The sequence below is a fragment of the Lycorma delicatula genome, chromosome 1 (genome assembly GCF_047948215.1).
Source record: "Lycorma delicatula isolate Av1 chromosome 1, ASM4794821v1, whole genome shotgun sequence".
Lineage (NCBI taxonomy): Eukaryota > Metazoa > Arthropoda > Insecta > Hemiptera > Fulgoridae > Lycorma > Lycorma delicatula.
The window spans coordinates 1,021,153-1,033,188 of NC_134455.1; the positions used below are offsets into that span (position 1 = coordinate 1,021,153).

At 31.8% G+C, this 12,036-nt stretch overlaps 1 protein-coding gene across 1 annotated transcript; it reads left to right on the forward strand.

Moving 5' to 3' along the window:
• LOC142318556 (nuclear receptor corepressor 1-like) lies at window positions 1-816 on the forward strand. The gene has a single exon (XM_075355110.1). It carries the CDS (start codon window positions 1-3, stop codon window positions 814-816), a length of 816 nt encoding a protein of 271 aa, XP_075211225.1.
• Window positions 817-12,036: the final 11,220 nt, after the last annotated feature.

Sequence of the window (12,036 nt, forward strand, 5' to 3'; positions counted from 1 at the left end):
ATGGCTAACTTATCTAACAAACATTCTGTTAATGATAAGTTTGTACACATACATAGACTGATGAGTAAAATTGACGATGAAATTAACTATTTGGAAACAATAGTAACCAAGAAAAAAGATCAATGCGAAAAATTACAGAGAAATATTAATAAATTAAACGAAGTACAAGTAATTAATACAATCAGCAGTCGCCCAAGTTTTCAAGAAACGGTAAAAAGAGTTTATGCTGAAAATAAAAAAAAGGTCGCTACAAATGAAAGGTTCTTTGATAATTTGGGACCAAACATAAAATTACCGTTGTACAATCTGCCTCATGACACTTTAGTGTATCATCAGAACTTAGAGTCGTATAAAGAATTTAAACCCAAACTTATACAGTTTATCGGCCGTAAAAAAGAAAGACAAAGAAGAAATCTGGAGAAGGCATTGAGAGAATACGAGTCAAATATGCTTGATCACACCAAGAAACTGAATAATATAGAAGAATCTTACGAATGGAAAATGAAACAAGCAGAACATCGATCTTTATTCTGTCAGGTCTTTCCAGAATTATGGAAACAGCAATCTGCATGGCAGAATAGATCAACAAAAACAGTTCGACGCAAGATAAGACCGGCTTTGAATGACATCGCTACGTATCATCACAGTGAATTATTCGTTTTCCACAACCGTAATAAAAAGGAAATGATGGAAAGACATGCCGTTGTATCTCCATTTCTGAACAAAAGACCCTGTATAGATTTGAAATTTCTTCTGATTAATAATAGCAATAGATCGGTTGTAAATCTTTCACAAGACATGGATGAAGGTAATTAGTGAACATACTTTTAAAGAAAATTTACTAGCCTGAGCCAGATAAATATAGAAAAATATTTAAATAAACGTATTTGGGTATTAAATTATGTGTTACTACTTTTTAAATTTTATGTTTTCTTTTAAAAGTTCCGTATGTAGTTTTTTCATATTCGTAAATTTGTATAAATTAAAAAAAAAATCTATGTATTTTATAACGTATTTCTGTAATATTCGATTATTTATCTGATACTAGACTAGCCAATAATTGTATGCACACTTAATACTATTTACTCCAGTATTTTAATTAATAAAAAATACAAATAAACGAGATACATTATAGTATACTATTTAAAGTTGTATGTATTTTACAAAATTTTATGTAATTTTAATATAAATTCTATTCTACTTTAGAGATTTTTTTAATTATATTTTTTTTTTAAATTAGGCTATTTTTACTTTAATTAGGAGTTATTATTTGTGTATTGTTATCTTTAGAGAACCCACATTCGGTGCTAGGTCTGGGAGGGATATACCATTACAATTTTATTTATTCTTTAGGGTTTTTCATATAAAAATGAACTATTTGAGTACATTAGACCGATAATTAGGCTTTGTGGGGGTCCATTTTATGTAGTTCGTATCTTATTTTAAAAATGTTATTTTTTCCCAAACCGTATTCTTTCTTCACTGCGGTTAGGGTTATTTTGTTATACACATCATACTGTGTCCCCTGAGAGTCATAATTCCTTGCCCCCCTCGGTTCCTTTGTTTTTACTGATAGTGAAAAAATAATATTGTAGTTTACTATTTTTGCAACTATAAGGAGGTTTCTGAAACCAGCGTTATGAACTTTTGTCACCAGTCAGGCGAATAAAAAAGTTTTAGAAACGTTAATTGTATTTATTTTCATTGCTGTAGTTATTTCTTCTATCCGAGTTTTCTAGTAGTGTAAAAGAAGTTACTGTACAGAATAACGTAGATGGCTTCATTAGATGTAATTCTTGAAATATTTAAAATCATTTTAATTCTGCTAGTTTGTTCTATCTATTAGCTGTTGTAATGTCTTTATACTTGCGATAACTTAATAAATGTACATGTATTTATTTTTTTTAGTAATTTCCTAGTTATTACAAAGCAGCTATTTTACTTTAAATAAGACGTAAATAAGCCTTTCATATGATATCCGTTTTAAAATCACGAATACGTTGAATTCTTTTGAAAAAAAAAAAATTACTTCTTACTTAAACGGATTCGATCGGTTTTGTTACAGAATATCGCCGTTATTCTATGAGATAATCGCATTCAGTACACTCTTTTAATATGCTTGCCCTTTTACGCTTTTATATATCTTCAGAATTCGGTTTATGTGTTCAGACATTTTCTTTTTTATGAATATTTTATATATACATATTTTACATCATGTAGTCTGTTAGTTTTTTGTTGACAGTAACAAGTATTTCAGCGGTTTTACTTTTCCTGTTTTATTACTTCGGTATTCTTACTGCTATTCAAAAAATTATCCAAAATATTTTAATTTTTCTTCCAACATATGAAAGGTTACGTTAATTTATTATTATAATATTTAAAAATAAACTACCGTTTATTAATTTTAATTAACATAGCGGCAGTAAATACGCTTATGTGTTTATTGCCGCTGTTACAGTATCGTCATTTGTTTTTGTCTGTATAAAGTCTCTTTTCTTTCTTTTTTCTTGTTTTAACCGTATTTCTTTCTGCTTATCCATTTTCCGGTTGTATTCCATGTTCTACAATTATTTATTATTATTTTGATCATAATAGTTTTGTTTATATAAGTTTTAAGAATTAAAATGTAAGAAAAACTCAGTGTGATGCCTGTCTTCTAAGCGGTACAGGCTTTTTAATCATTATTTTCTTATTTATTCAAATTTTGCATGTAATTTTTACTTTTATATAAAATCATGTAATCGGCCCAAAAACTATGATAAGATTTTATTATAACTTTTTTATATAAATCCAAAAGTAAGATTTTATTGGAACACGAATATGCTGGTAACTTAAATCTGTAAGACAAAGTTCTAAGGCTCCTTGTGGTATTTTTTATTTATAAAAACTCTCTGCTGACTGTGTTCCGATTGTATTTTTATATCTTATTTAAAAAATAAAATATACAAATTGCATAAAAATTACTTACTTCCACAATACCAAATTTCTTTTATTATTATATTCATTAATTTACTGTTATTACAGTTGTAATTACATTTGACGTAATATAATTACCATTATTAAAACATAACAAAAAAACAGCTTTTATATATATATATATATACCTGTAAGGGTTTTTATGAATTTCATATTGTGTTTTTTAAATATATTGTATGTTTCAGTGAAATTAATAAATTCTATGATTACTTGCTTTAATTTAACTAACAATGTTTTTTTTCATGTTTGACCTAAAATCTTGCATCCTTAATTTAACATACTTCCTGACATTACATATTGATGAAATTTTTCACAGTTACTAAGATCGGGTGACAATACAATATTCCACCATTACTTTTGCAAACATCTCTCCTTACGGGGGCTAAATTAAGGGCGCGGGTGTAAAAAACTGCAAAACGGCTATGCGGAGTTTTTGGGGTCGCAGATGACAAATCTGTAAAAAAAATGGCAAAAACTTGGTATGGGAGTTTTTGTGGTTTGGATTGGTTATTCATGTCTGAAAATGATTATAAATATTCATTTCAGTAAACCGAAATGAAAAGTTGTGAGAAACAATATAATACTGGCTTTAGTTTGGTTCTTTTATATTTTCTGTTTATATTCAGCAAAAATAAAAAATAAATATGTATAACTTCGAAAATGTTCAACTATTGTTAATTCATACTAAAAACATCAATAATAAAAAAGTTTCAATAACGTACAATAATATTTGATATGTAAATCGTAATTTTAAAATGTCTATCATTTTGTAAGCAAATAACTTGTGATAATATCGATAAATTCACGTACGCCAATTCCAAGAACTAAACACTACTTACCATAGCAGTCATAAATATTACTTAGTGGAAAGTTTGTAACGTAAGTGTGTTTTATTTTTATTTAATTTTTTTAAATTTATATTTCATTAAAATCAAACAATTTAATAAATTTATACATAGTAATTATTCTCTCGTTAATATGTGTACCATGTTTTTAATTTTAAGAAACGTAATGATAATTCGAGGACGAAGTTGTGGTTGGTAAAAGTTAAAATTGTAACTGGAAAAATATTGTTTAAAAATTAAATTTATTTTTAAAATTATTCAGAATAGAAGGAATATCTAGGAAGTTCATCGGTGTCAAATATGCTCAGTTCCAGACTTCGTTTCTAATTAATAAAAATATTTTTTTCGACTTAGGTTAAATTAATTTCAAATTCCTATAAAATTTGATGAAAACAATAAAATAAAAAACCGAATATACAGTGTAAAGGACTGGTTTCCAGGATATCTGTTGTATCACGTAAGTACGTTGATACATTTTTACTCTCTCTTTTTTTTTTTGTGTTCAGTCATTTGACTGGTTTGATGCAGCTCTCCAAGATTCCCTATCTAGTGCTAGTCGTTTCATTTCAGTATACCCTCTACATCCTACATCCCTAACAATTTGTTTTACATATTCCAAACGTGGCCTGCCTACACAATTTTTTCCTTCTACCTGTCCTTCCAATATTAAAGCGACTATTCCAGGATGCCTTAGTATGTGGCCTATAAGTCTGTCTCTTCTTTTAACTATATTTTTCCAAACGCTCCTTTCTTCATCTATTTACCAGGAATACATTCCGGATAAGAAGAAATGTTTTTGTAACAAACTGATTAATTGGCCGACAAGCGACAAAGCATAGGGTAAAAAAAGGATTGCGATTAAGTCAAACGTATTAAGTATCACAATGAAATTTGTTAATATATTTTTTAACTTCAGGAACAGGTTGTTTTTGTTACTATTACATTTTAACATTTTTCTCGTGAATGTCATGCCTTACTTCGAAAGGCAACATATAAATTTCAATTCCCCATCTTGGTTATAAAAAAATTGTAATTTGCTATATTGTACCTTATTGGTTAGTAATTTAACCCGCACTTCTTTCAGTTTTCTCTCTTTTTTTTGATTGTTAATAAGAAGTCTTCTGTTTTCCCTGAAAATATACTATTTTGGACATGTTGCTTTTCGGAATAATTCATTCAATTAAAAAGTCATAACAACTGTGTTAGCATAGTAATGATGAATTTATTCAATTTTTTAAACGACATACATTATATTGTTTATGGGAGTTCATTTTACGTATATACTTTCATATTTATTCGAATCGGCTAATGCGATACATATGTCATAAACGTTCGACCTAGTCTAAACATTCAATAGTTATAATAAACAGCGAAGTGATAACAAGCAGGAATTAATGAATAAATTCTCATTTATTAACAAAAGATAAACAGAGATTAATATTTTGAAAACAGCTTTCTTTCTCTTAAATACTTATATAATGTAGTTGTAAACATGCATTCCAAATTAATCGAATGATCAATTTATAGTTAGACGAATTAAACTGATAACGATATCAAATACACGTACTAGCAAGTAGTAATTATATATAAATAAATAAAAATTTATCTTTTTTAAATATTACACATGCATGTATTTTAAAGGTCGGCTTATTAAATAATTCACCGTTACTTTAAAGACTGAATTCTTAACTGTGAAAGTACTTGTACGAAAAAAATTCCTCAGCCGAATCGATTCTAGATATCTAATTTCTGAACTTCATCGGTTGTTTGTTTACATTGATCCTCTAAAACAGTAGTATCGATCTTTTTTCAAAAGCCTTCTCATGAAGAACGCTTTCTTACGAATATTTTTAATCTAGATCAAAACTGTTGACAGCAGGGCCAAACGCTTTTCCCGATTTTTATAAATTTGTGATAAGGTTTTAGCTATTCGTTGGAAGAGGTAGACGTAATGAATTTTCATAAAAATTTCCCTAAAAATAGTTTCTGGTCTCTTTGTTAGTCATTGACAAAAAAGAGGTACACGGCTGAGCGAAATTCCCATAACCAAGTTACCGCAACTGATCAGCGGTTTCCCGTCCACTTTTGACACTAAATTACTCCGACATTAGCCATCATTTCCAATTTATTTCTCGGTGATAAACCGTACTTCAGGTAACTTACATTGATTTGGAAGTCGAGAGTTACAGCGTTCAAGACCTAGTAAAGCCAGTTATTTTTACACGGATTTGAATACTAGATCGTGGATACCGGTGTTCTTTGGCGGTTGGGTTTCAATTAACCCAACGAACGATCAATTAATCTCAGGAACGGTCAAACTGAGAATGTACAAGACTACACTTCATTTACACTCATACATATCATATTCATTCATCCTCTGAAGAATTATCTAAACGGTAGTTACCGGAGGCTAAACAGGAAAAAGAAAGAAAGGTAACTTACATTAAATATTTCAATCCATCTTTAAAATAACCTTCTCTTATTATTACTCATCATCTTGCTTCAAAGAAGACTATTAAATTTTTAATATTACTTTGTTTTCGATAAAAATCTTTCATTTTTCCTCCGGACTCCTTATTTATTAAAAAAAAAAATCAAAAAGTAAACGAAGAATATTGGGAAATAAAAGAACAGGGAATGTAAATTACTTCCTCGATAACAATGTGTTAGTGATTTCCGGAGTACTGAGAAATACAGCTACAAGATTGCTAATACAACAACATACTGTTTTTTGTGTTTACTAAATCCTTCCACAATCATTACGATAGACATTTGGGTTTTTAATTTATCTTCATTTTATCGCTTCAATAACTCAATTTGTTGACTTTCAATGAAGTGAGCGGAAGTCTACTGTTCATAGAACTACTAGCAATTATTATTACAAAGCGTTAATGTGTCCCGGTACACAAGACGGTCATTCTTAAACCGTGCGGTTTACTGAACCGCAATGTATGCTGTTTTCACTCGACACTGAAATCCAAAATAACATATATTAAATTGTACATTAAGCATCTAAGAACAAATCTGAGTTTAGTTTGTAAATTTAAATAGTTTTAAATCGCTCATGATCTCAAAATAACCTTCATCAAACGTTTCAATGCATATATTTTACCGCTAAAAATCTCTACTCGGTTTTTAAATTTATCTTTACTAGTTAAATTATATTTTTTACTGATCAACAGATAGATTAATAATAAATTTCTACTTTTTGTCGAAGCCAAATGAACAGTAGGCCTAATTAATTGTTCTGGTTATTTTCCCAGTTAACGAATTTTTTTTTTTTTTCTTCAGTCATTTGACTGGTTTGACGCAGCTCTCCAAGATTCCCTATCTAGTGCTAGTCATTTCATTTCAGTACACCCTCTACATCGTACATCCCTAACAATTTGTTTTACATATTCCAAACATGGCCTGCCTACACAATTTTTCCCTTCTACCTGTCCTTCCAATATTAAAACGACTATTCCAGGACGCCTTAGTATGCCAGTGTGGCCTATAAGTCTGTCTCTTCTTTTAACTATATTTTTCCAAACGCTTCTTTCTTCATCTATTTGCCGCAATACCTCTTCATTTGTCACTTTATCCACCCGTCTGATTTTTAACATTCTCCTATAGCCCCGCATTTCAAAAGCTTCTAATCTTTTCTTCTCAGATACTCTAATCGTCCAAGTTTTACTTCCATATAAAGCGACGCTCCAAACATATACTTTCAAAAATCTTTTCCTGACATTTAAATTAATTTTTGATGTAAAGAAATTATATTTCTTACTGAAGGCTCGTTTAGCTTGTGCTATTCGGCATTTTATATCGCTCCTGCTTCGTCCATTTTTAGTAATTCTACTTCCCAAATAACAAAATTCTTCTACATCAATAATCTTTTCTCCTCCTATTTTCACATTCAGCGGTCCATCTTTGTTATTTCTACTACATTTCATTACTTTTGTTTTCTTCTTGTTTATTTTCATGCGATAGTTCTTGCGTAGGACTTCATCTATGCCGTTCATTGTTTCTTCTAAATCCTTTTTACTCTCGGCTAGAATTACTATATCATCAGCAAATCGTAGCATCTTTATTTTTTAACCTTGTACTGTTACTCCGAATCTAAATTGTTCTTTAACATCATTAACTGCTAGTTCCATGTAAAGATTAAAAAGTAACGGAGATAGGGAACATCCTTGTCGGACTCCCTTTCTTATTAGGCTTCTTTCTTATGTTCTTCGATTATTACTGTTGCTGTTTGGTTCCTGTACATGTTAGCAATTGTTCTTCTATCTCTGTATTTGAACCCTAATTTTTTTTAAAATGCTGAACATTTTATTCCAGTCTACGTTATCGATTGCCTTTTCTAGGTCTATAAACGTCAAGTATGTCGGTTTGTTTCTCTTTAATTTTCCTTCTACTATTAATCTGAGGCCTAAAATTGCTTCTCTTGTCCCTATACTTTTCCTAAACCAAATTGGTCTTCTCCTAACACTTCCTCCACTGTCCTCTCAATTCTTCTGTATAGAATTCTAGTTAAGATTTTTGATGCACGACTAGTTAAAAACTAATTGTTCTGTATTCTTCACATTTATCTGCTCCTGCTTTCTTTGGTATCATGACTTTAACACTTTTTTTGAAGTCTGACGAAAATTCCCCTTTTTCATAAATATTACACACCAGCTTGTATAATCTATCAATCGCTTCCTCACCTGCACTGCACAGTAATTCTACAGGTATTTTGTCTATTCCAGGAGCCTTTCTGCCATTTAAATCTTTTAATGCTCTCTTAAATTCAGATCTCAGTATTGTTTCTCCCATTTCATCCTCCTCAACTTCCGAAAAATCCGAAATAAAATCCGTTTAATTAATTTAACAAAATTACTTTGTTAAACAACAATTTTACATAATATTTATATAAAATAATAAATTTAACACGACTCACTTTCCAAATATTTAGAAATTTGCTTCCAGAGGACTTTTCTAAACTGTGATATATTTCATTTGATCTTTGTTGTGTATTAGTTTTTTTCTTTCGCTTGCTATATTGCTTATGTCAAATTTATAGATTTTAAATTCCTTATTTTTCTAGTATATTAAGTTTGCGCCCTAGTCTTTATAATAACACTGGTTATGTGCCAAATGAAAGAAAAACTTAACTCTTAAAATTTTATTTTGCGTTCATGAAGTCCTTATAATCTTTGTGAGTTACAGAGACGACCACAAAAATCGTATGGTTTTATTATTCCTCTTTCATATTTATTTATTCTCATCTTTTCGGTCATGTTATTGCAAGAATTTTAACAAAGTTGAGATGATGATTTAGTTAAAAAAATGTTAGATCCTTACCAGTAATCGAACCCGGAGCCAGCATAGTTTGTCAAAATATCTTAAAATGATCGAAAACTAACTGGTATAGTATGAACTAATATTTACGTTTCTTATCTCGAATGTAGAGTAAGTGTGGGATTGAATTGGATATAATTTGAAAAAAAAAAATTGTTTACTATTTAACGTACAGGTTCCCAAACTTATTTTTCTCATAGACCACTTTCAAAATTTTGCTGGTTCCGGTGGACCCCCTGCAGCTAGTGTACTAGCTCCGGTGGACCCCCTGCAGGTAAGTACTTACTACTTTTTCCGACACTGGCAAACGCTAACATCTATTCACTTTACTTTTCTTTTCGAAATTCCGGAAACAAATGAGTAACGTGAGAATCAAACAAGTTCATGCAAGATTGCTAGCACACACACCACAAGTCGTATTTCGTCCCTTTGCACGTCTGAACAAGCGTTGCGGACGGCGGCGGCGGCAACGGCGGCGCTTTGCAAGTTTAGACACGTTCGTTGCACTGAATATGGAATATGCAAGTTTTTACAACTAACAGTCGCTGAGCTTCTCAAAACATTATCTGCCTAGATTGATACGCAAAGTCAAGCCAACATTTTAGTTCTTCACTATCGAAACCAGATGAATTTTCGTGGATCCCCGCTTACGAATTGTGAACCCCATTTTTTTGTCGCGCCAACGCAGACCCCCGTCGAGTCTCCCGTGGACCCCTGGGGGTCCACCTCGACCACTTTGGGAATCAATGATTTAACGTATTACATAAGAAATTAAGGGAAAAATGAAAGCTAACAAGGCGCTATTTCACAGAATATTTTGTCGTCTTACCTTAGGTATGGGAAATAAAAGAACTTATTTTTAAGCTAATTTTGAATAAATGAAATCAAATCAGTTTTAAGAATATCTAACCATTTCGCATAAAACAGGTTTGAGCATATTAAAATACGAGATAAGTTTTAGTTTGTTGTGTTATTCAAATAAGTTTAATAAAAACTTTTTTTTTTTAATGAAAAGATTCAACAGCATTTTCGGCCATTTTACCGAATCACATCTCAAACCTTTCTATTTCCAGTCATTTGTTTTGTAAACTTCGCTTCTTTATGGCCTCCATTTCACCCACTCTTCGCGGTCTTTCTTTATCAGATGGCTCCCACTTCAAATCTGACGAGGTAATTGTTTCTACCAATTCGAGCCGTGTAACCATACCACAAAATTTATTTCATATAAATTTTTTTCGTCAGTCAAGGTGAAACCTTTATAAAAAGCCCTGCCAGGGCTTCAAACACCACCTGTGGCGCATAACAATACTTCCGGGATCAGGTGACCTGTTATCTTCCATTCCCTTTAAAGCAGTCAAAATACGATCTTATTTTAAAATTGTAGCATGTTTTAATTCTAGACAATGAAAAAATTATGTTAATAAAAAGAATTCAGTAAATAGAAAATAAATAAATAAGCTCTCTAAATACTCTGCAAGCCCGCTGATGTGCGCTGGTTAGCCCTGTTAGACTATTAAGCTGTAGAGAATTGTCAGGGCACGAATTTTTAAAATACGACGTACATTACAGTGTCTGAATAGTACGGTTGATAGGTAAGGAGATTAACTAAATGCTGTGTTTTATAAATAAATAAATGAAAAATAATAATAATAATAATAAACGAATAAATAAATGACGAATAAGTTGTTCATTCGTGCAAACGCGCACATGATATAAGAGAATACGAGGTGCGACAATAAAGTAATGAGACTGATGTGAAAAAAAATGTTGCTTACCGTTTTAGTCATGTTTAGTGTTGTCTCCTTCAAAGTAGTTCCCCTCTGATTGCGCACACTTATTCCAGCGCTTCTGCCATTGATGGTAACATTTCTGGAACTCATCTTCTGTAATATCCTCCAAGACCCTCGTCACAGCTTTTTGGACATCTTGTGTTGTTTCAAAATGGTGTCCCTTGACCGCCATTTTGACTCTTGGAAATAGAAAAAAGTCGCACGGAGCGATATCTGGTGAATAAGGTGTCTGTGGTAGTACTGAAATTTGTTTTGAGGTTAAAAATTGCTGTACTGACAGAGCAGTATGGGATGGCGCATTATCGTGATGCAGAATCCAATTATCAGCAATGTTGGCACGGACACGAAGAACTCGTTTACGAAGTCTTTCTAAAATTTCTTTGTAGAAATATCGGTTAACTGTTTGTTCAGGAGGCACCCACTCTATATGAACAATTCCCTTGGAATCGAAGAAGCACATAAGCATGCATTTCGCTTTTGACTTTGACATGTGAGCTTTTTTAGGTCTGGGTGATCCCTTTGAGCACCATTGCGAACCTTGGCGTTTTGTCTCTGGATCGTATTGAAAAAACCAACCTTCATCACCAGTGATAACACGGCTCAACAAATCCGGATCGATTTCCGTTTGCTCTAACAGATCGGCTGCCACATTTTTCCGTGTTTCTCGCTGTTGTGTGAGATTTTCGGGGACCATTTTTGCACAAATCTTTCTCATACCGAGATCTTCAGTTAATATTAGACGAATCGTTTCTCGATTGATGTTGAGTTCTGCAATCATGTTCACGAATAATCTTCGATCAGATCGTACGATTTCACGCACCCTGGTCAAGTTGACATCTGTCCGTGAGGTTGATGGTCGTCCACTGCGGTCTTCATCTTCTACATTCGTTCTGCCTTCACTAAAAATTTTATGTCACCGAAAACCTTGAGCTCTTGACATAACCTCCTCTCCAAAAGCCTTCTGAAGATAACCGTAAGTTGTCGTCGCGTTTTCACCCGATTTAACGCAAAAAGAAATGGCATACCGTTGCAAAATATTTTGCGGTTTCATTTCTGTGACTAGACACACAAACACGTGTTCACTTTTTACAGCAGAACTC